This window comes from Dasypus novemcinctus, chromosome 4 (genome assembly GCF_030445035.2).
Source record: "Dasypus novemcinctus isolate mDasNov1 chromosome 4, mDasNov1.1.hap2, whole genome shotgun sequence".
NCBI classification, from domain to species: Eukaryota; Metazoa; Chordata; class Mammalia; order Cingulata; family Dasypodidae; genus Dasypus; species Dasypus novemcinctus.
In genome coordinates, this window is record NC_080676.1 from 77,813,826 (window position 1) to 77,839,792 (window position 25,967).

General features: G+C 39.6%; 1 protein-coding gene across 2 annotated transcripts in view; it reads right to left on the reverse strand.

Annotated features, from left to right (window-relative positions):
* PARP14 (poly(ADP-ribose) polymerase family member 14) overlaps positions 1–25,967 on the reverse strand; it is a 54,475-nt gene that overhangs the window by 5,614 nt on the left and 22,894 nt on the right. For both annotated transcript variants that reach the window (XM_004467154.5, XM_058295686.2), the window contains exons 8-15: positions 25,315–25,536; positions 21,910–21,988; positions 20,001–20,150; positions 14,368–14,430; positions 13,880–14,047; positions 9,415–9,621; positions 8,723–9,322; positions 7,263–7,396 (exon numbers count right to left, since the gene is read on the reverse strand). In XM_004467154.5, the coding sequence (XP_004467211.2) occupies positions 7,263–7,396; positions 8,723–9,322; positions 9,415–9,621; positions 13,880–14,047; positions 14,368–14,430; positions 20,001–20,150; positions 21,910–21,988; positions 25,315–25,536 (1,623 nt within the window). The remainder of the gene's footprint in view (positions 1–7,262; positions 7,397–8,722; positions 9,323–9,414; positions 9,622–13,879; positions 14,048–14,367; positions 14,431–20,000; positions 20,151–21,909; positions 21,989–25,314; positions 25,537–25,967) is intronic.

Sequence of the window (25,967 nt, forward strand, 5' to 3'; positions counted from 1 at the left end):
TGCACCTTGCCATCTCTATGGTAACCAATGAAAGAACTATAATGGAATAGATAAGCAACAATATAATGGGGAGTAAATATGGAATTTAAAAATTATAAAATATAAATAAATAAAAAGGCAAGGAAAGAGAAAAAAGGAACAGAAAGTATATACATAGAAAACAAAGACTAAATCCAAACATATCAGTAAACACATTAAATGTAAACAGACTAAATACATCAATTAAAAGATTGTCAGACTGGATGAAGAATAACAAAACTCACCTATATGCTGCTACCAGTAGACACATCTTAAATATAAGGTTATAGAAAAGTGCAAAGAAAAAGGGTACAAAAAGTATACTCACAATAACCAAAAGTTGGCATAGCTATTTAAATATCAATACTGATATTGGTATTATAATTTTTAAACAATTTTATGATAAGGAAAAATCTATAATAAATTTTAACTGAAAACATCAATGAAACACGTGATATTGTTAGCTCTATTCATGAAAGTGCCTGGAGGCAATGACACCTCGGTAGTGGTATGCAAGCAAAGCACACAGCTCTTGGTTTCTCAGTACTATTCCCCATTCAAAGAACAGGGGAAGTTTCTGCTTCCAGGCCTAGGACAGGGAAAGTGCAAGGTGAATTTGAGCTATCCTGTGCCTGAAAGTGAAGAAATGGTCAAAGACTAATATAATGGTGTCATCAAAAGGAGAGGAGACCCAACGTGAAAGGGTTCCTCCTAGCTACATTTAGGATAATTTGCTTATTTAAAAAATAACCACTGGTAAGCTATTGACTTTCTTAAAATGGAGGAGGGAAGAAAAGCTCTTCTTTACAAAAATGACAGCTAATAAATAACATGGAATGACAGAATTCGAAAATCACAGTAATAATAGGTTCAGGTAATGGATGTTAAAATCAACTGGCATCCTTAATTGAAAGCAGGGACTTAGATATTTGTACACCAACGTTATTCACAGTAGTCAAAAGGTGGAAGCAACCCAAATGTCAGTCAGCAGATGAGTGGATAAACAGAATGTGGTATATAGCAGAATATTAGTCTTAAAAGGAAATGAAATGAAAAGAAAAAAAAAAGAATGAGGTGGGGAAGTAAATGTGACTCAACCAGTTTGGCACCCATCTACCACATGGGAGGTCCCGATGCCTCCTAAAAGAAGATGAGCGGATACTGCCCCTTCCACAACGAGCAGATGCTACAAGCCAGCAGAAGCTGCAGCCCACATGGAGCGGATGTGGCTCTGGCCTTTGGGCACTTGCCTCTCATGTGGGAGGTCCTGGATTTGAGTCCTGGTGCCTCCTGGAGAAGGTGAGTAGACAATGAGTAAACAGATGAGAAAGCCATCTGGGGGGGTGGGAGGGGTGGGGATAAATAAAGAAAAATAAAGTAAATAAATAAGTCCCAAAAAAACGAAACGGGGAATTAAGTTCTGATATATGCTAATAGATGCTACTGCATGGATGAAACTTGAACCCATCCTGTTAAAAGAAATAAGCCAGAGAAAAGGGCAGGTATTGTATGATTCATTAAAAGAAATAGCAAGAATATACAAATGCATAAAGAAAGAAAGTAAAGTACAAGTTATCAGCGGAAGGGGGAGAGGGAATGGGAAGTTAATACATAATGGATATAGGGTTTATGTTTGGGGTGATAAACTTCTGTGCATCAAAGGACTTTATCATGAAACTAAAAAAAAAAAAAAAACACCCTACCCAATGGGAGAAAATATTTGGAAATCACATATCTGATAAGGGTTTAATATCCACTATATATATATATAGAAAGAAATCCTACACCTCAACAATAAAAAGAAAACAAAACATTTTTTAAATGGGCAAAACATTTGAAAGTGGTGATACATGGAAAAGTACAACTAATGTAACTTAAGGACAATGGTTTACAGTAATATTGTAATATTTTTGCAGCAATAGCAAAGAAGATATACCAATTCTAAGAGACAACTAGGGGGTAAAAGGGGTATGGGAATTTTCATTTTGGAGTAACGAAAACATCCAAAATTTACTGAGATAATGACAGCATAACTCTGTGATGAAAATGCAAGCCACTCAGTATACACTTTGACTGGATTGTACAAACACGGGGATGTATAACACAGGGAATCCCATGGTGGAAGATGGACTGTAGTTAGCAGGACAAATATGAGAACATTCTCTCATGAATTATAACAATGTATAATAGTAATACAAGGTGTTAATCATAGGGTTGGTTGGGAGAAAAATAAACCAAATGGAAGATACAGCCAAAGTTAGTAGTAATATTTTAATGATGCTATTTCACAGTTTGAAACAAAAGTTTCACAACCATGCAAGGAGCTGGTGGTGGGGTGATGCATGGGAGCCCTGTATGATGATGTGCATGCTTGTTCTGAAAGGTCACAACTTTTATTTTACACTTATTGTTTATTTATTTTTATGTATGAATTATATAATTCAATGATTCTTTAGAAAAAGGAACATCATTCATTGATAGTGGGAATTCAAATGACGCAGTTGCTGTTGAAGACAGTTTGGCAGTTCCTCAGAACGTTAAGTATAGAATTAAAATATGGCCTGACAATTCCACTTCTAGGTATATACCCAAAGATTTGAAAGCAGGGACTCAGATATCTTCACACCAATGTTCATAGCAGCATTATTCACAATTGCCAAAAGATGGAAGTAACCCAAGTGCCCAATAACTGATGAATGGATAAATAATGTGGTATATACAGACAATAGAATAGTATTCAGCCATGAAAATAAATTAAGTTCTGATACATGTGACAACACGAATGAACTTTGAAGACTGCATGTTGTGTGAAATAAACCAGACGCAAAAGCACAAGTATTGTTGGACCTTACTGGTAGGAAATAATTATAAGCAAATTCTTAAAGTCAGGATCTAGAATATAGGTTACTAGAGGCCAGGGTGGAGGTGGAGAAGAATGAAGAGCTAATGCCTAAGTTGTACAGACTTTTTTACTGGGTTGATTGTAAAGCTTTGGTAATGGATAGGAATGACGGAAGCACAACATTAGTAATGTAATTAATAGAACTGAATTATATATTTGAATGTGATTAAAAGGGGGGAAATTCACTCTCGATATAGAGGTGGAATAGACATAACTATCCCAGGGTCCACAGGATGGAGGAATAGAGTATGGATTAGAGTGGACTTACTGATCTTCTACTATGGAACTATTGTGATTAGTAATGGAAGAAATTGTAGCATTGGTGTGGAGAAAGTGGCCACGGTAGCTGCTGAGGGTAGGGAGAGGGAAGAAGAGATGAGATGTGGGGGCATTTTCAGGACTTGGAGTTGTCCTGGGTGGTACTGCAGGGACAGATGCTGGGCATTGTATGTCCTGCCATGGCCCACTGGGTAGACTAGAGGAGAGTGTAAACTACAATGTAAACCATTATCCATGTGGTGCAGCAGTGCTCCAAAATGTATTCACCAAATGCAATGAATGAGCCACGATGATGAAAGAGGTTGTTGATTTGGGAGGAGTGGGGTGAGGGGGGTGGGGGGTATATAGGGACCTCATATTTTTTTAATGTAACATTTAAAAAAAAATAAAGAGATTAAATAAATAAATAAATAAATAAATGGGGGGGAATTTCAGGTTGTATACCTGTTACTAGAATCAAATTTTAAAAAACAAACACATAGGACTGTACAACACGGTGAACCTTCAGTGTTTTCACACTCTACTAGGCACCTCCACAGGGGTGCCTTAAGTACTACCTGCCTCTGCTTTTTACCTGTTTCATATACTGGGATTTCATGTAAGATTTTATTTGATAAAGAATTCCACTACAAAAAATATTGAAATAATTTTCTGGCCAGTGGCCATGGCAAGTCTCCAGAGCCCACAACATACATTGCTGATCAACCAGAACATCCAATCCTGCTGAATCTGGACTGCATCTCATTACAAAGTGAGAGTCAGCCAGCCACCACCAGCTGACTGCAATTTGTATTTAAAAGGAAACATTCCTCATCTCAGAACCAGAGTATCAAAGAGCTGCAGCTGCATACTTGAATCACATTGTCTCATTGTCTTAGTGCCTCATAGAATTGTTTCCACTCAAACAGGCAACATTTTGTTCACTGGGTTTATATTGAGAGGTGTTTTTTAAAAACCCAGTGGTATAAAATTGGATACTGAATTTATTAGAAGAATGATGTTGAGGATGTTCTCCATTACTCTCTCAGGAGTCAGCCACAGTATTGTAAAGAGTTACGAGTCTCCTGCTTGAATGGTTTGCTTTTTGATTTACAGACAATATCAGTCTGGTAGCTGACTGTTTACATCTTTGCTTTGTCTACTGGGAAGCTCAAGGACAAATTTGTGGACCACTTCTTTTAACAGTCTAGGAACTCATGTTATATACTTCTGTTAACTAACAATACCTCTGTATTATCTTCTTTTCACCACCTTCCTTTTCTCTTTACACAGTTTTACTCACCTATTTATTTTATCTGAAGTTCTAGTATGTCTCCTTGTAGGACAGTTGAATTATCTTTTGAAATATCTGCTTAATTACATGAATAAATAGAGTGGTGGCAGTGCAGGGAGTAAAAGGAAATTTGTGATGAAAGAACATGCAGGCCTATTGACAGACTCATTATTATGGATAAAGAGTGGGTAATGAGAGATCTCTAGCTTTACTCAGAAAGTGGTAGACGCTCTCTCTCTGCCTGGAGGAGACTAAAGGCCTATTTCCTTCCTTTCTTCCATTTCTGAGGAAGCTCTGTTCTTTCCTCCCATTTCTCAATAAATTCTTTTACTGGCCTAACTAAAAAAAAAGAAAGTGGTGGAACCAAGGGCAGAAATGGAGAAGGAAGGAAAAACAGAACTGCTTAGAGATGATGCCTTAGAGAGAGGTTTTAAGAAAGTTGACTTAGTGGTTAGATATCCAAGTAGAGATTTTTTAGGCCACAGGAATATGTTCTAGAGTTTGAGTCGGAGATCCCATTCAGGTTGGTGATGTTGACTTGGGAACTTATCAGTATTGAAACAATAGCTGATGCCAAGGAAAGTAAAATCATTCTCTGGTGAGGTGCAGAGAAACAAAGCCAAGATTTTGAGTTTGGAAGGAGAAACAGATACTAGTGAAGTGATAGCAAAAGGGAAATTTTGTTAAGGAGGAAAGGAATCAGAATAATACTGCTATAGAAGTCAAGGGAGAACAGTTTCAAAAAGCAATCTGCTATGTTTCCCAATTGTGTCTTTTTTTTTTTTAAGATTTATTCATATTTATTTCTCTCCCCTTCCCTTCCCCCCCCCCCCCGCCCCCGCCCAGTTGTCTGCTCTCTATGTCCACTTGCTCTGTGTTCGTCTGTGTCCTCTTCTATTCTTGTCAACAGCACCGGAATCTGTGACTCTTCTTGTTGCGTCATCTTACTGTATCAGCTGCACCATTCCTGAGCAGGTTGTGATTTTTTCGCGCTGGTCAGCTCTCCTTACGGGGCGCACTCCTTGCGCGTGGGGCTCCCCTACGTGGGGGACACCCCTGCGTGGCAAGGCACTCCTTGCATGCATCAGCACTGTGCATGGGCCAGCTCCACATGGGTCAAGGAGGCCCTGGGCTTGAACCGTGGACCTCCCATGTGGTAGACAGATGCTCTATCTGTTGAGCCAAGTCTGCTTCCCTCCCAACTGTGTTTTAATAAGAAGCTTTGGAGCTCTTGATTGAAAAATACAGATTGCTGAACTTAAATCCAAATGTACTTTCTTAAAATTTCTAGGAAAGAGATTTGAGGTTTGTTTATGATTTGGGAGATTCTGGGAAGAACCTCCCGCTAAAAATAAGGAAAGGAGAGCACCTGGGATAATGGTAGTGTTACAGATATAAATCCATAGTGAAATAAGAGAATCTAGTTTGGAATAAGCTGATGAAAGGGGAAGAAGAAAGTCATTTATTTGAATTTTATACCTATTGAATCTGAGGTGACTCAGATGAAAATATTTCATGTGCAGGGGAAAACATGATTGGGCATTTGAGAACAAGACTAGGGATGCTATTTTTGTTTTTGTTTTTTATCTTATTTTTTAAAGATGCATAAATCACACAAAATGTTACAATAAAAAATATAAGAGGCTCCCATATATCCTACTCCCCACACCCCCACATCAACAACTTCTTTCATTAGTGTGGCATATTCATTGCATTTGAGGAGTACATTTTAAAGCACTGTTACACAGCATGAAGGGATGCTGTTTTAAGAATCATATATGTAGAGAGTTACAGTTATGAGGTGATGATGTAGAGATAAAAGAAGACTAGAAATGGATCTGATACAGGAGTTTTTAATTAAAAAGTGATGGAGGTTTGAAAACTAAGCAGTAAAATTTTCTCTGCATCTGCAAAATATCATGAAATTAGTTAACCCCTTACAAAGTAACCCTAGCATCAATAACGATATTCCAAATATCCACTATGTCAAGAGACCAACCACCATTGTACCTACCCCTTCACTAATTTTGTAACTTCATGTTTTGAAGTGTACTTATAGATTATAAAATTTATAACAGAGAAGCCTAACTATATTAACTTTAATCTGTGAGAAATTGTTCTAAAGCATAAATTCATATATTATAAAAAGCTAAGGATGATCATGCTATTTTGTATGTATTTAAGGTTTTTGGTTTTTTTTTTCCTTTTCTGTTGGATGCTTTTTAAACCACAATACCATGTAATATTAAATATTTTTTAAGACATTTTGATTCAAGCTATTTCAAAATTCTTTTTTTTTTTCACTTGGTCTTCAAATAAATATGTTGTTTAGTTTCATTTAAAAAAGCAATATTAATACTGTTTAAAAGTGCAAGATGCATAAAATAAAAGATTAAAACATACAAAAAGTGGAAGATGCCAAAATAATTGAAATGAACAAGGAAAGGGTAGTTGACTTATCAAGGATATGAGCACTGTGGATCTGTGAGCGACGGGGCAGAAGAACACTGTCCTGCTCTGAGGAACTTCCATGAGGTGTTTGTTCGTTATCAAATCCAACTTTGAAGTCATATTTTTGAATTTCCACCAGCTTTCTCCACAAAGTAAATATGGTATATCTTTAATATTCTAATACCATATTGAACTTCCATACCGTATTGTAATAACTCACACAAGAACCTTCATCAAATGTCTCAGTAATTTATGGTGATACGAGTAGAATGTAGACTGAAATTGGATTACTATAAAAAAAAAATTCTAATTCTGGAACTCCATCTTAGCAGGACTTACCTTCTCTATTTTGAAGTTCGCACAGGTCTGATTAAACTTGCTTGCCACAGTGTTGTATTCTGATTGACCAGGCTGTAGCACAACCAAACAGGAATTCTGCTGCTTCATGTCAGTCCAGCTCGCAGGGATCGCAACTGCAAAGCAGACATTTGAGGACTTCCTCACACTCGGGAGGGCTCATGTACATATTCCACATTCCTGGTGTGCTTTGAAAAACTGAGTATCACCTGTGTTCTATTTGTTAAAGAAGTTCCTTGTCTTTCTAACAGAATGTTTTTCAACATGCGGACCACAATCAGCATCAGAACCAATGGGAATGCTTCTTTTTTTAAAAAAATAAAACACAGAGCTTACAAATCTACTGAATAAGGGTATCTTGGGTAGGGGTGGAGGGGGGGCTTGGATATCTGCATCTTAGTAAGTTTTGATCAGGCTAAGATTTGAGAACTCCTGGTAAAGTATAACTCAGCTGCACATTCTGTTCGGTTTCTAATCTGTCATATCACAATTTAACAATAAATTATTTCCCTACAATGTTTTCAGTAGTCACTATTGTTTTATTTATGAGTGCATGACTTCTTGCCAAAAATCACCACCACCACCACTACCACCACCATCACCAAGCACTCCACATCTAATTCTTTCATTATTCTTCAGTGTCCTTAAGCGTTGGGGAGATGGTGGATTTTGCTATGTGGCAGATTGTAGTGGCAACTCTGTCTCTTCTTCTGCTAACATTTGATTTGTCATTTCCCTGTGTTTTCTCCAAGTATAAGGAATGAGTTCACACTAATCTCACAAGAGATGAAATAATGCGCTGGAAGCCAGTCAACTTGTTTTCAATGCAGCACTTTTGTGTTTCAAAGACAGGAATGGCTATCTACACAAGACAGGCATTCCCTTCTAGGGGACTAGACTCAGAATCAGAAGGCTGCTTCCTGACGTGTGTATCAAAGAACCTTCTTCTCAGGGCAGAGGTAACTTCTGGGGGAAGTTTCCCCAGGCTCCTGAGCCTCCCTGGATTATCACTCACAGACACAGAGAATGCCTACTCCTCACCAGGCTGTCCTCCCCTTTTCCTGCTCTTTTGCCCTTTTATTCTAGAAGAACTTGGGCAACTTTTAAGCCTATGGATTTCCCTCTCCTGACTGAAGAAGCCATTACCTCCCCAGCAAACTGGCTCTGGGAAGCTTGTAAACCATAGAGATAGGAACAAATGCAAGGTTTAGTTATTGTTACCATTAAAACGTCATTCTCAGGTCACTGGGTGTGACCATGCTGCATTTTCTCAGCCATCACATATATTCCTTAAACTCAGTTTAAGACAAGTTTTCAATTTTATCATAAAAGGGTTTCTTGAATTGTATTTACCTGAGTAAAATTTTGATCTATGTACACAATAATGTTGAGTTCTAAGTAAGTATAAAATACTGGATGACAAGCATGCAAGTTTAACTCACCTTCAGACTTTGTGAGGCGCTGAATAGGTAAACTGTTTCCCTTTCCATCTGTAGCAATGTTTGTGCTCAAGTCTACCTTGTAGTTCTGGTTACTAATTTTGACAATAATTGTTCTTTGCTTTGCTCTCCTTGCATCCTCCAATTGCAGATTGGTTTTTTTGTCAAAATTCTGAAAAGTGTTATTGTCATTATATTGCCATTCTATAAATTCACTGATACAGTCAGCTCGGGATTCCTCTTCTTTGGTCAATCTAACTCTCTTAAGCATTTCCTCAATTGCGCTTGTAGCCTTCATTGTATCTCTGGTAATTCCCGAAACTCTAATCAAGGGTATCTTATAGTCCAGGGAAACTGTAATATTTAAGTCCTTCTGTAGCTTATTCAATTCCTGATATTCCTTTTCATCAAAGTTTTTTATACACTCATCTTGGTTGGTGTAAGTAAACTGTTCATTTTCAATCAGATCCTGAATCCAGAAGATACTGTTTTCCACATTTTTTTCATTTTCGCCACACACCTGAAAAATTGCTGATTCTGTTTTCTTTTCCAGAACCAAAGGATTCTGTTTTTTGGGAGTCTGCCAAGACCAGCGAATAAATGCTAAAATAAGGAAAAGAAAGAAAGGAAGATTACATACTTTCCAGGTGACATTAATATTAGGAACATGCATTTCATAAAAATGAACAACTCACATGCAATTTTAGACATCATAGATGGCTGGGGAGAAGGCTGAGACTCTACTCTTTTTTTCATGTTGGCATAAAACACATCTAATACTTGAGGCAGAAAGATAACAACTTTAACTTTTTTCACAGTCTGAACTGATCCTTTCTGGATAAAGTCTTCAATGGCTTCAATTATGGCATCAGCAACCTTATTTGGGTCTTTTTGGGCATTTCCTGGAAAACCAAATAATAAAAATGACCAGGAGGGAGTGGATGTAGCTCAAGTAACTGAGTGTTAAGGACCTGTTTCCCATATACAAGGTCCCAGGTTTGATCCCCGGTACCTCCTAACAAAAAATGAACAAACAAACAAACAAAAACACCAGCTCGGGGGAGCCATTGTAGCTCAGTGGTTGAGTGCCAGCTTCCCACATACAAGGTCTGGCCCTGATACCTCAAAAAAAACAAAAAAAAAAAACAAAAACACACACAACAGGGAAAAGCTGAAGTAAATTAAGGATTCCAATTATCACAGAATAAATGCCCGCCCTCCAACAGTTTCATCTTATCAACTTTTCTAGCAGTGCATCAGCAAATGCTTTTGAAATCTTCAGTGCAATGGGACTTTTGGTCCAGGGTGTCAGGAAGTCAACAGTCTGACAGCGAACAAGAAACCGAGAAACCTGCAGTTCTGGCGTCTGATATCATGTCTGCTCAGTTCTGCGGACCCACTTCACTGTGTTCCTTCCCTCCTAATCAGAAGACAGGTCATCTTTCTGGGTAATTCACTGGAGTCCTCAAGAGATCCACGAAAAGCAGAAGATGCTGACGTATGTTGAAACAACACACTTGTTAAAGAGAAAATCATGCTTTTGGCTCAGTCATTTGAATGTATGTATACTCCTGTGTACTCCTACATGTCTTTGGGGACCTGATTTAAACTAAGCTAATTTTATGAGGCCAAAAGCTGTAAGTACAATTCTGTTCTCACAAAAGTTATCCATGATCCTCTGGCAAGTCTTTTCTCCCACGCTCAGTAAGATTTTAGCTGACTAGCAGGGTTCAAGGTTGCTAGCCTGAGCAAGTCTTTTCCTGTTTTCAGCATATTCCATATCTTGTTTCTCAAGCTATGAAAGCCACTGCCTAGGTAAGATCATGAAAAGTCAGTTTCCAGCCATGGAAATGACCCTCTATGAATGGCTAAATCACATGGTTTGGGGTAACGTAGAAGCTTTCTGGCAAACTTGGTATGGTACATTAGGGGCCCACTTGCATTATCTTACTAATGGTAGAAAATTACTGCAGATAATGTGAGTAGACCTCTTCGATTTGGCTACGTGGACAACTGTGGGAAGTGCCCATATAAAATTAAGCAGTTTTCTTTTTTTATTATTAGATGATTATGGAAAGAGGAAAATTTTCCTTTACGAAGTTATAGTTATCCCACATATTTGGTAGAGTTTAATTAGAAGTGTTCAAATACTTTCTTCCATTCTTTTTAAACATTTACCATGTCTCATCAAGTGCTAGTTCCTTAGCTAAGCAATCAGGCAACAGAGGTTGTGACATGTAGGGATGAATAGGTGTTCAATGAATAAAGTATGAGAAACTGAAGGAAAGGCCAGCAGGGGCACAGTATGTTCACCTTGGTATGTGCAGGGGAACAGACTTGTTTTTTAGAAAGATAAATCTGGAGAGGTGTGGAAAAGGCACTGAAATGGGGCCACAGGTCTAGTTAGACAGCTATAATAAAAGTTAAGGCAAAAAACAAGAGCTGACAGAGAGGAGGCCAGAATGAAGAGTAGGGTATAGAGCTTCAGGAGACATTTAGGAACTAAAGTCATTAAGATCATAAAAGGGTTTAGCCTTGAGCTTTGGCCCTCTTGTACTATCCACACACCTTCACCGTATCATGGTCACATTCCATTGCAGCTGTTGGCATGCCTGACTTGCACATTAGGCTAGGGACTCCTGTCTTAGGCACCGTCCTATCCCTAATGCTGAAGCATGGTGACTGGTACATGGCAGGCTCTCAGCAAATATTTAATCAAATTAATTCACAAATCAATGAAAATGGGAGTGATAAAGAGGGTAGAGTCAAGGATTTCTAGATGGAAAGTAATGCTATTAACATGATTGGGAATAAAAGTGGAAGGGCAAGTCTGGGGAGAAGATAATGAATTTGGGGTTTGGAGTTTGCATTGCGCTTGCAGTGCCTGCAGGTACTGTTGACTTCCCATCCTCTTCCCTTGTCTAGGTGACTGTAGGAAACAGGGAAAGGGATTCCCTTACTGCAGAGGCTGTCTCGATCACAGCACTGATTCAGCTCATAAACACCACTAAGAAAGAAAACTCCCCCATCCATTAGTCTAAGGGCTAGCTCAGGCAGTGATAGAGATAAGTAAAGAAGACAAGCAAGGAGAATCTGCTAACCCTATTTATTTGTGCAGACCAGTCATGTAACCGGGTCAGGGGAAGAAGCAACAGGTTTGCAGTAACCCAGAAATACTCAAACACGTGTATATATTTATATAAAACTCCCCCTTTCCTTTTTCCTTTTTTTTTTTTAATTTTTAGTAACTTTATGGTTTACATTATGGTTTACATTTTAGACTATACACTTTTATAAATTTTTCGTGAAATTTAACATGTCCTATATCCGTCATTACATGATCTTGTGGAACACTTCCACTGCCCCCAGTTACCCCTGCTACCATCTATTCTACTCCTCTCTCCCTTTCCCCTCAGGGCCCACAGTGACAACCAAGCTTCACTGCTTAAAGAGCAAGATTTATAGATACTGTGTTCCTTCTTTTGACTCTACCCAGGTTCCTTCCCTTGGGAAGATCTGTACCACCCTTGGGCTACCTGCTTTCTTGGCCCAAATTAGGCAAAGGTGAAAGACAAGACTAGAACCTAAAAGCAAAAGGCTTAGAGGCTGAGAATGGGGCATCATGGTGGACGTCCATTAAAAAGATAAGATGGCAGCAAATTTACTAGGATAGATAATGATACCACAAGGACAATGTTATCATAAAGGAACATAAATTCTACTTTCAGAAGTAGAAAAGCAGTAAAGTAGACATACCATTCCATGTGGGAGCATTATGAAGAATGGTAGAGATTGCAGAAAGCAAGATATGGATGAGAGAATTAGAAATCCCAGAAGGTGACAAGGACAGCTGAGTTTATTGAGGCTAAACTTTTGGAAGCCCTAGCATGCCAATTCTGAGACCCTCAAACTTAGATTCTTAAGTAAGGGAATAACAGGACCAGGGCTTAGTAGTTTCTCGCTGGGGCCAGCAGCTCCATTCTATTTCAACTCGAGACCAATGACCTCTTATAATTTATAACGGAGACTAGCAGGAAATCCTAATCAATGCTCTAATTCCTGAGGAAACAACTCAGAGATCACCTGCATTTAACTAATGATAAACCCAGAGCACCATCCATACGTATACCATCTTTATGTATGATGAATCACACAATTGTTATACAGTTTGACAAAAACAAGAAACTCAAAAGAGGCAAGTGGGCAGAAAAGAGGAAGGTAGAGAGTTCAGTTTCTGATCCACTGGGTCCTAGTGACTGAGAAGTTTCCACATAGAGATGCCCTAAAGTCAACAGACAATGTTGAGGAGGTGAGAGAACAGGGCTAGAAATGCTCGTCTGGGAGTCAGCTATGGAGAGGTAAAAGTTTATGTATCGAATAATCACTTCTCTATGGAGAGGGGATAAGGAGGAAGTTAAGAACTAAATAATGGAAGATAAGTTGTGTTTGTCCCTAACAAAAGGTATGTCCACCCTTTTGTGGTGTGAACCCATTTGTAAACAAGATCTTTGAAGTTATTAGCTAAGGCGCGCCCAAACTGAATGAGGGTGGGCCTTAATCCAATATGGCCGAAGTCCTTATAAGCTAAGGACATTGGACACCGAGAGAGAAGTAGAGAGAGAAGCCATGGGAGCCAGAACTGTTAAGTCAACAGAAATGGAAAGAGAAAGAAGGCACTGCCATGTGCATTGCCATGTGACAGAAAAGCCAAGCAACCCCAAAGACTGCTGGCCAGCCAGAGGAAACCAACCCTGGGAGTTAGCACAGGTTCTAGCCTCTGCAACCATGAGCCAGTAAGTCCCTGCTGCTAAGCCAACTCATTACATGGTTTTATTTCAGCAGCTGGGAAACTAAAATATGTAGGAAAGTGAAAAAAGAGAAAGGAACTGATGAAAGAGAATGTGGCATGGCCTTCTTCTCCCTTCTCTCTTCTCGCCTCTCTCTGGCTCTCGTAATATTCCAGAACTCTCTTCCATATTCTTTATATTTTCCTCTTTTGCTTAAACCACCCACACGTTTTGCTCATCCTCAGGGGCTGACTTGGGCTGAAGAAGCTGCCATTTGCTGCCCTCACTCAGATGAGCATTAACTCCACTAAGTCAGCACCAAACCTAACATGGATGCTTTGGGATTTAGCTGTGATAGCCAGAGGCTACAAACCTGTCCCAATGGCCGGGAGACAAACAGATGAGTAATTCCATTTTTCACACTCTTGCAAAACACAGGAAATTGATTTCTTAACATTGTTTCCACCAACGACATGAATAATCTTCTTGCACTTCAATAATCCCCCTCCGGTAATTATATAATCTTTGTTGCCCTGTTGAGCTGGGAAACAGACCACAAAAAGAGGCAAATTAGATGCTAAATCTAATCTTTAATTGTTTAGAATGCCACATGTCTGATTTGACAAACCATTTTATATGAATAAGAGACTATGGAAAGACTATCCATGATAAATTTTTCTTGCTTTTCTTTTTAACATTTCACTTCTAATTCTCTATGACTAGAATTCTTTAGTAAAATGTAAGATTTTCAAATTAACGTGTTGTCTCTCCAGTCCCAAGACTTTTCCCAGCCTCTTCACAACCTCCCACATTCAGTCTTCCAATTACAACTTGAAACCAAAAGTCAACTTTGTGACCTACCTTGCCTAGCACATTCTGTTTCCACATCTTGTCCAGCACCTTCAAGAATTGCTTTGGAGACCCCTACACGAGAAAATCAAGGTGGTAACACACGCAAATAAAAAATCAGTACAGTGCATTTAGATCAGAACGGTTTCCTCATTATCTAAATGCTTTCTACATCATCAAAGGATTCCTACAGCTTGGGTGCTTCTGATAACCAAGAAAAAAAGTCATATAGGAAGTTGATGCAAAGCTCAGTTTTGAGCATCTTCTGAAAAGACTAATCATCCAAAATTAGTTGTCTAAGGAGCTGGCAGGCTCATCAGCAAGAGTGCTGTGCTGATGGGGCTGCAGTTGTGGTGACAGCTTATTGTCTATAATGGCCACCGGGCTGCCCGCTCATCGTGGGCTGCTACTGACAGGTGAAATGAGGGCCAGAAGTGTGTGTGGACAGCGAGGTGACCCTAAACCCAACCTCTAAGGGAGAAAAAACTCCAAGTGTGTCCTCTCTTTAAAGGAATAAAGCTATTGACTTTTTTAAACTAAAAACAATACAAATGTTACTTTAATATGCCCGTTGTAAATGGGAGAAAATTGGAAGGAAATAAACGGTGGAAACCACATTTCGTTTCAACACTACTTAACTCCTTAAACTATATAAAACTTAGGACATCTAGTAATTTATACACAAAGTAGAATTTGATTTTTTGTTATTTTCCCAAACGTATGAAAAAATGAGAAAAATATTTCTGAGATACTTTCTCTAGAAGGGATGCTTTGTACATTATTTCACAAATAAACCATTTTTTAAAATGTTTTCACTTCAGCAGGTCTGACAGTTACAATTGTATAACTGCAGATTTTAGGGCACGGTCCTAGTTTATTTTATCTGTCGATAAATGTTCATCAAAAACCACACAATTGACGCTGGGTGGGAGGACCGGTGAGACCCGGCAATGAGGAATACAAAGCACTTCCCTCAGTGCTCACGGCATTTTACATTTCTGCCTGTGGCGTTGCGGTTCTTCAAGGCACTGCGGTTCTTCAAAGCACTGCGGCTCAAAGGTCGGTGTTGGCTTTGCCCCCCGCTCTCCTGATCTCCAGTTCGCAGTCCCTTATTAGGGACTCTGGGCTCCTCCTCCACACTGCGGCTTGGTACCCGACTGTCCCTTCCCAGGCCCACGGTACCACCCGGCACCACCCAGCTCGACCGCCTCCCCAGTCTGCGCGGGCTTTTCTTCCCTCGCTTCCTGTAGTGCCTCTCGCTGCCACCAGAGGGAGCGCCTTACACCCCTGCCTTCCTGAGGTCAGTCCCCTGCTGGAGGGTTTCTCGCTTCCTGTGCGAATTGACTGAGGCGCCCTGGAGACATGCTCCAGCCATTCACTCCTTACTCCCTGAATATGCCTTTGACCGCGGTTCTCCTCTGAGTGGTCTTTCCTCAGAGCCTTTCTCGCCCGCCTGCCTCCTACCAAGGCCTGACCGTCTTTCCAGTTCTGCCTGAGGGGCAGACACACCAAACCTCTCTCAGCTCGGCGCTCTTGTTCCTTCCTGAGCCCCCTGGTGCCACCGTTCACCTCGCGTTTACACTGACTTATATGATGTCAACTGTGCCAGCTCCTAACGACAGCAGCGCAGAGACACACTGAAATCAAGAGACCCGAAACAGGAGTCCCCAGGGCACCGGGAACAGAACGTGATTCCAGGGCGAGGAATTAGGAGGGTGACAGCCAGCGTTGGGTGGAAGACGTCTCACACCAGTGGCCTTTCATGACTTTTTAAATTTGTTTCTATTCTATTTTAAAATTAAAAAGAGACCAAGAAAGAGCAAAAGAGCAAGAGAAAGGACACACGCACCAGGCTAGAAGACTCGTAAATCCTAAAAAAGGACACCAGGGAGAATCGGTGATTACAGTGCAAAATGCTCTTGCATAAACCAAGTGGAAAAGGACTGAAAAGCCAAGCTCGGGTATGATAAGATAACAGGTAGAATGAATTTTTTAATACTGAAAACGAGGGCCTGGAGAACACTAATCCCTGTCCTTTAAAGCAGATAGGTGAAGGAGCTGGCAATAAAAGTTTAGGCTGTTCTAGAACTGACATAGTAAATGTCAGTGGCATCTACCCAACACTTTGATAGGGACCAAGAGGGAAAATTATGCAGCTTGTAGCCGAAAGAATTTGTTGTTTTAAAAAGCATTGGGAAAAATGGTATTTTGATATATACCTTCATATTTTTTAGTCATATGAAATCATTGGCTACCTGGCAATCAATGTTTTCTGTCAGTTTCCAAAAGAACCTGAAATTAAAATATTATCTTCCAAATAGGGCAGCTAAAATTTGCCTGTGCATGTCTTAGATATTTTTCATGGTTAGAGAAACATTCTGTTTTGTTTTTTTTCTCAAAGTGTTTTAATTGAGCTTGAAAATTAGGTGGATAAAGAAAGGATGAAGCTGATGGACCCTAGGGTTTATAATCCGTGACCCAGATAAGAGCAATGTAAAAGGAGTGTAGATTCTGACAATTTAGAAAATAAAAAAATTAATTCAGCATACTGAATTTATCTCAAAATAACAGGCTCTAAATATTTGTTTAAAAACATTACTTTCTAAAAATTCTAAATAAACTCAAAACAAAGTAATACTTTGGAGCCATAAAAATTAAGTAATATTTATTTTCCATAAATATATGAGTAGGAAGATATGTAAGTATATCATTAACAGAAGGAGGAGTGTGGGGAACACAGCAAGATGTTTATTCAATAAAGGAAAGGAAATTAAATGAGAAAGTCCAAGTTAATTAAGCTTATATCAAAATGAACCAAAGAGAACAGGAGTAGAGAATGGCAGTGGGCAGAAGTGGTGGGAAGAAGCAGCACGTTAATTTGAAATACAGCTACTGTAGGATGGAAAATTAGCAGGCTGGGATGACGAATTCCAAAGACCCAACACTGGTCAGAAGTCTTGACCCTTTAAAAGTTTGAGCCAGGGATGGGGTCCTGGGGTATGACCTGCACAGAGGCTGCTTTAGAACTTGCCTGAGACACAGGCTTGACCTCAGGTCAGGTGCACACTGAACTGTTGTTATCGGGGAGAAGAGGAAAAGGGCCACACATGGGCACAGCCCTTGCTCCCCTGAAGAGACGGCATTTGGAGAAAGGGGTGCTGAGAATCCAGGTATGGGCAAGTACACTGCAGTAAGAAACGGCTGCCGCTTAGAGCTGAAGCTCTGCAGGTTTCAGCGTGTTAAGGCAAGGTGGGCCCTCCAGGCAGAAGTGGTGACATCTACAAGGGAGGAAAATGGTGTGTAGAGTGAAGGTGTGGCCACTGCATTGGGTGTAGAAGGCTGGTGGTAGGTGGTGAGGCTGAACTGATACCTAGCAGGAGCCTTGATCTCAAATGATGGGAAGGGGGCCATGGTCTGCACCGCCCTTAGGTCTGAACCAGTTTCGCTGGGATGATTTCAGAGGTTCCTTGGCTCAATGATGATTTCCATTTATGTATGTGCTGACTAGGTGCCCAGCTTGTTTCAACACTATGAAGCAGGTGTTGCTGCTGCCATTTTAGAGTGAGGCCATGGAAGCTCCGAGATAAAATAACTGGCCTACTTTTTAAAAAAAAAGGAAAGGAAAGGAAACAAGCAGTTGCCATCTCACACTCTGTTCCTGGAGAAAGGTGATGAATGCAGCTCCAAGGGCATCATGGCTGGTACCAGAAAAGCGAACCCCAGCCTTAGGTACCATAGTCAGATCAGGGGCCTAAGACCTCACATACCCCTTACGTTTACTTCCATGTCTAAAGGATAGGGCCGGTGGGGGGGTGGGGGTCGTGTTTTGCTGTTGTTGCTCTTCTTTTTTCAATATTGCTGGTAGCTGTTTAGTATCAAAGCAAACAGCAAAATAACTTACAAAATAAAATCATGTTACAGTCATCAATAATCCCTAGTATGTGCAAAACTCTCTATATTTCTATTGAACACATTTCAGAGTAATAACCTTACTATAATTAAAACATTTTTGCCTGTATTAACCATTTTAACAAATGGTGATGAAAATAGCTAACATTTTTGAGCTATGGAATGTAACAAACACTGTATGAAGCACTTCATATCCATTATTTTACTTAGTTTTTCACAACAATCCTATGAAGTAGATACTCATTTTATAGATGAGAAAACTAAAGTTTAGAGGGGTTCAGAAACATGCCCAAACAGGGTGGACATCTATTGCCTCTACCTTTCTTACATCCATTCCAGTTTCTTTTGGTGAAAGCATCTTGACTGTCCTTGAGAGAGCCATGCTTTTCCCATTCTCTGGAGGGTGGGCCTATGGCTCAGGCCTGGTCAGTTTGCATGTATCATTTTCCTAGTCACAGGGAACGGTTCAAGAATGGGCTCCTAAAACAACTCAGGCCAGGAAGGGTCAGCTTGAGATGGTTCTAGAATTAAGGGGAGACGCTACCTGAGAAAGAAGCCATTCTAGAAAAAAAAGCAGAGCTGGCCGATGGAGAGTACAGGACTAAGTATTAATGATATCATGTGGAACAAATGGACAGAGCCATGCCTGGAACTATTTACTCCTGAAGACAGGTATATGAGCCAATAAATGTATTTTTTTTTTCTTAAGCCAGATGATTTGGATTTCTGTCACCTGAAATCAAAAAAGCTGTGACCATTACAAGGGATCGAATGGAGAGTTAGGCCTAACACCAGAGACCCCATTCTGAGCAACTGCCCCATTCTGTGCAACACTGCCTCCCAACATTTAACTAATTGCCTATTGCCATACTTCATTCGTTTTTAGGACTTTTCTTTTTCACATTTTGACATTTCTGGAATCAGGGTATGTCTTCCAACCTATAGATGATGTGTCATAGCCTGAGTGTTTTTCTTAGTGGTGCCTTAAATAAAAAGAATGTGCCGTAATTGATGGAATCTTAGATTTAATGAAGAACAGTTAATGTTCAAGACAATAAGTTAGGTATTGGTAGGAGCTAAGATATGGTCTCTGCCCTCTGAGTGCGTGTGTCCTTCTGGAAAGGTAACCGTGTCTAGGACCAATAATGAGGAAAACCACCTAAGGGCACAGGTAACTCACACCTCCACTTGGCGCTTTGTCAGTCTGGCCTAAATCTAACTTTTAAAAAGAGGAGCATTAATTGAATCTCATGAACACTTAAAACATGAAGATGCTTTCTACAAAGATGAATGCAAAGCAGGGGTAATTATACAAATAACTTTCTGTTTTTAAAAAGTCCCACTAACTATAGATGTGAGGAATCAGTGGCCTACCCACCAAGAGCAATCAAATTGACCAAGGAATGGCTATCTCATTTATTTCTCCCAAGGACACACAAATCTATGAATACAGAATCTTGTTTTACAGCTAACCCAGTCATCATGCACTCACTTACTCATTCTTTTAGAAACATTTACAAATATAAATACTGATTGTCTGAATGGACAAAGGATAGACGAGCTGCACATCCATAAAGTGCTTATTGCCAGTTATGAGTTAACATGTCAAAATAGTTCTTAAAATATTAATGAGTATTACCCAGCCAAGGACATAAAAACTAATTTTGGCCCCAGAAACCCTCCTTCCTGTGCTCTACCATGTTTGCCACTTTAGTCAGAGGGTACAAGTAAAGTACCTGCTTTGAGATCAAATGTCTTCGATGTTGAATTCACGATCACATCTGCCTCTTCTTTGGTGATATCTCCAGAGGCCAGCTGGAACACAATGGGGCCAATCTTCATTTCATGCACTCCTAAGTCCGGGTTAGAAATAGTACCATAGAAACCTGAAAAAAAAAAAAAAAAAAAGGAGTCAATAGCCAAGTCAGCAAGACTGACTCAGGCCTCACACTCCTCCAGTCTGCCCCTCATTCCCCTTCGCTCTCTTCTCTGAACTCTAGCCCTGAGCTCCACTGATGGTAGAAAGAGTCCAGGCAGCAAAACTGAGAGAATCCCTGCCTTTGTGATCAGAGGACTGGACAAAGGAGTCCCTGTGAGCCAGAGAGTATGTGAGGAAACCCCCTTTTTTTCCCGTACATTTTCTCCTTTTTATCTCCAGGCACCGCCCCATGGGTGAACTCCATGGGGGGGGCACCGTGGGGAGCTCAAACCTGTATTATTGGCAAGAGGAATCAGGAAAAGGGGGCCCTGTGGCCTGAAGAATGTGTATGTGGTGAGGGAATCCTGTTTCTGCTTTTCTCACTTTTCTGTCTCCAGTTTGCCCCACGGACAACCCAGATTCTGCAAAACTGTGAGGCAACAGCTTGGGCAAGTAAAACTCCAAGAGAACCCTGTCCCCTGGTCAGAGGATATGGAAAAATGGGCCCTTGCAAGTTAGAGAGTATGGGGGAAATTCCAAGAAGAGAGAGCTGGAAAAGGAGAGACCTGATTTTATGGACTGGAACAAGGCTCAGGCTCACCCTAGAGCTGCACTTGTGTAGGGCAGACCCAAAGTAGGAAAGCAATGGCTTTGAGAACTGAACTAACCTTGGAGCCACTGCCCATGCAGAACACTCTGTCTAGTGTGCCATGTGAACTTAGCTGGGTGACTGCTGCTAAAACAAAGAAAGCACTGTTCTCCAGAGGATTTTAACAGGACCCAGCTCTCACAACGTAAGATTCCATACGTCCAGGCTATAATCCAAAATAGCTTGCTGTACACCAGGATTAGGCAACCAATTCTTAAGACAATCAACAGATGCCAACTTCAAGATGATCCAGATGTTAGAATTATCAGACTTTAAAACAACCACTATTATTATATTCCACGAGATTAAAGTAAATATACTTAAATGAATGGGAAAATAGGACCTCTCTGCAGAGAAATATAAGCTTTAAAAAAGAACAAAATGAACATTTTGGAACTAAAAAATACAACATCGGAGATAAAAGAAGTTCACTGGATAGGCTCAATAGTTTAGTGGAGAACACAGAGAAAGGAGTCAATGGATTTAAAGAAAGATTCAAAGAAATATCCAATCAGAAAAAAAGGAAAAAAAAAGTTGGGAAAAAAAGTAAGCACATATCCTCAGGGTTTGACATTCACATTGTCAGTCCCAGAAGGAGAAGAGAAAGAGATCAGTGAAGAAAAAATACTTGAAGAAATATGCTTGAAAAATTCCCCAATTTGATGTAAGACCTCAATTTCAGATTCAAGAAGCCTCAGGTGAACCCCAAAGAGGATGAACTCAAAGCAGTTGTTTCCACGTTACCTTAGCAAATTTGACAGAGGAAAAGCATTTGGTTAGTAATCCCTCTCTACACTGGTCTGTTTTTGAAAACATATATCACATCATACTTAGAAAATAGCAGTCTCTATAAAACATACTGTATGGATTATCTAACTTGCCTGCCTTCTCTTTTGCTCTAATCACACAAGAATGGCCAGCGTCTCACATGTCAGGTGCATGGAATATAACTGCAGAGCTTGTTTAATCATTTATTCACTTTTTTTCATAAAAATAATCATTACCTTCTTCCACCTATCGCCAAATAGTTATTACTAGCAGCTAAAAATAATTTCTCAACTGAAAAGCTTTACTGAACCTGGTGTGCCTTCGGCCTTGGGAATTTTGTCATCGACGAGATTTCCATTAGCCCTTCTGGCAAATTCATCTGAAAATGCCTGGAAATACAAACACAGTTTTGAGCACTACAGTCCTCAACAGATACAAATATTTGTTTAAGCAAGGCTTTTGGTTCTGCATGCACACGTATTTAGGCGAGAACAATGATCAAACAGTAATATTTTATTCTCATTACAGATTTTGAAAATCTTGAAAATAATACATATAATTCCATTTCTACTAGTGTAGCATACAAAAATTATGAGAGATGTAGACAAAGATGGAAATCAAAGGATGTGTTTATTACAGTGCTATTTATAAAGGAGAAGACAAATGAACCAGTTTAAAAGTACAGTAGGGAAATGGTTAGATAAATTTTGGCATATCTATGTGTTGGAATATTTAGCAGTCCCTTAAAATCATATTTTCAAAGAATATTTAATGGAATAGGGAAGTGTTCATTTTATACTATTAAATGAAAAAAGGAAATTAAAATTCATATATAATTCCAGTTTCCAAAGTACACGTGTATAAAAGAAGGCTGGGATGAACTACTTCTGAAAGAAGGTATACATTTTATATTGTTCAGTTTCTACAATAAACATGTATTACTTTCACAATCAATAAAAGCAAATTGCTAATTGGAGAAAATACAGAGTAAAATACAGAGAAAGGTGATCGCAAGATCCCAAACACTTTGGATTTTAACTTCTTATTTGTACCAGGGGAGGAATGGCTGGGGGAATGGTGTTTTGGGGAGCAAAGGGCTAGTGTATGTATTCTAGGTTAGTGCACCTGTGAATTTCATTTCTTTGCCTGCTAGAGACACCCCCAAGTCACTAACTTTATTACTTCTTGTAAACAGAAATAGTGAACTTTGTTGGGAAAAAAAACAAGTAACACCTAGGCTGATATAATGATGGAAGAGAGACCTGGAGAGATGATAGAGTAGGAGTCCCCAAACACAGGCCTCCAGGGACCAGGCAGGTAATGTACCTGTGCAAAGGTGGACCACTTTGACTCTGGAGAACTAAAGGGTACTTGACACTCAGCCATAGCAAACTCTGCCAGGCATAAATTCATGCCCCCTGCTCCAGAACCTTTGAATTTTTAGGTCACAGTGGACATCTGGATGTTCATGGGAAAATTTTTATTTTTAGATGTTAACAGCTGATTCCAATTTTTAAAAATAGCCCCAACAAAACACATCTACAGTCCAAGATCAGACCACAGGCAGTTGTTTTGCAAGCTCTATTACAATCTTCACCTGTAAACATCTCAACAAGTTTTGCTGATTTTGTGAAAATGTAACCAAAATTTAACTGTCCTTAAAAGTCTCAGAAAGTATAACAGCTATGTATGGAGAATCAATAGTATATCAAATGGCATTGAACATGTCTGTATAAACTAATCCTTTTACAAAATACTTGCAGAGTACACTGAATCTTAACAAAAGCGAAGGCTTGGGTTGCACATAAATAGTGGGCTTTGTCATCAGACTCACTCACCTTGCCACTGAACCATTCATTCAGTAAATACTTACTAAGCCCTTACCATGTGCCAGGAACTGTGCTAGGTGGCTGGTATATAGCAGGAACTAATTACAGAAGACTAGAATGAAATACTTTATACTTAGCGCCTCAGTTTAGTAGTTTGTGTGTAAAAATCTTGGCTTCCAAAGTAATTACGATTCTCAGGAAGGTAAGGAATGTAACACGTTGCCTTTTCTGTCCACATCACTTCACACAGTGCAAGTCATGGATGGGGAGGTTGTTCAAAAGAGTGTAAACTACAATGTAAACCACTATCCATGTGGTGCAGCAGTGCTCCAAAATGTATTCACCAAATGCAAAGAATGTGCCACAATGATGAAAGAGGTTGTTGATGTGGGAGGAGTGGGGTGAGGGGGTGGGGGCTATATGGGAACCTCATATTTTTTTAATGTAACATTTTAAAAAATTGAAAAAAAGTTTTTAAAAACCTTAAAAAAAAAAGCATTTATTTTGGGAAGTGGACATGGCTCAACTGATAGAGTGTCTGCCTACCATATGGAGGGTCCAGGGTTCGATCCCCAGGGCCTCCTGACCTGTGTGGTAAGCTGGCCCATGCGCAGTGCTGCTGTGTACAAGGAGTGCCGTGCCATGCAGGGGCACCCCCATATAGGGGTGCCCTATATGCAAGGAGTGCGCTCCGCAAGGAGAGCTGTCCTGCGTGAAAAAAGTACAGCTCGCCCAGGAGTGGTGCCGCACACATAGAGATGACGCAACAGAAAAGAGACGCAGTTTTCCAGTGACACCTGATAATGAAAGCAGATGCAAAAGAACACACAGCAAATGGACACAGAGAGCAGACAATGGGGGGGGAATAAATAAATAAATCTTTAAAAAGAAAAGCATTTATTGAATAAAAGTCACTGTTGTGTATGCAGGCTAACTAAATGGACCACAGTTTTTGCTCAGGTGCTTTGGTTGCCTGATTAGAATTTAGATAAGCTTTTTTCCCACGTCCCCCCAAAAACAGTCTAACCTAAAATTTCAGATGGTCCAAAAATCCATGGACAACTCTTGGGTTACTTGTCTTAATCACCTTTGCCTAAATCTTGCACCACCATGGAACTCCCAAACATTTAAATAAATGACCAAACATTTAAATAAACTAAATAAATGTTCCCAATCCTCCTATTTCCACCTTGATGTGCCCAGTCCATTCTTTGGTTGTATCCCACCCTGACATTTCCTATTGATAGGGCCACCGCTATGCCTTTGTATTGTGTATTAGATTGTCTATGTCCACATGGAAGGGGATCCCAGAGAGTAAAAGAGGCTTAAGGGATATGTCAACTCCACTGCAATATGTGGACTTTATTTGGGCTCTGATTCAAACAAACAAGTTATAGAAACAAAATACAACATACAAAAGAGTTGGAAATTTGAATATTGGCTTGATAATTGAGGAAATGAAGGCATAATTGTCCATTTCTTTTCAGTGTGATGTACTATTGTGGTTATATTTTTCTCAAAGAATCCTGATTTAAAATAACTGAGATAATTATGGGTGATTTGCTTCAAAACAATATGGGAGGAAGGGAAATATTTGGAGATAGATATGAAACAATATTGGCCATAAGTTGGTAACTGTTGAAGTTGAGTGATGGATACAGGGGAGTTCATTATGCTATTTTTTATGCTAATTTCCTTGGTAAGAAGTTAAAATCGCTCTATATCCATAAATTTGCTTAATATTTGCCAGGCTACAACTAGTCTACATTACTCCCTTATTTTCCTACATGGGCAATACATGAAAAAAGCAACCTATTAGACAAAGAAGACATTTGAGAATCTTAGGGCTCACTCGCCAAAATAACCGGAAATGAGTGATAACATACCTGAATATTTCCAAGATCACTCGGGTGCAACAGAAAGTGAACCTCTTTCAAAGTAGTTTGCTGATTTTTACTACTAAATTTGAGTACTTCTGAAATGATTAGCTCAGCAAAAATGGTTTTGGGAAATCCCAAATTTCCTGTTCCTATTGCTGGAAATGTAATTGATTTTAAGAACATGCTCTCAGTGATCTTCAAACATTTTCTGATTATGTCTTCCATCATCTGAAAAGGACAAAGCACATCCTTATAAATCTTGGCTAGCGATGGGAGTTATAGCGAAAAGAACAAGAATTTAGCAACTCTGTGATCTCTGCCTATCCATTTTTTGCTTGGACAAGGATTAGGGTCAGTCAGATGGAGAAAGAAAAATACAGTAGTAGACTTCAGGAAATGGAAAAGAGTGTGAGAGACCATCCAAAAAGATTCAGGTTCACTCAGCAATAATGAAAAGAAGCAAATCAACTGCTATTTCTATCCTTAATTCTCTTCCGTTTCATGCCCTCACCTCACTTTCCTCACTAAGGAAGCATTATATTCAATAGCTCTTCCATGAGCCCCAATAATTTTTGAGCCCTATGATCAAGTTATAGTACTAGCTAGTCCTCAGGAGAAGTCAGCTACAGCTGAAAGAAATGGCCATGATGACAGCACCA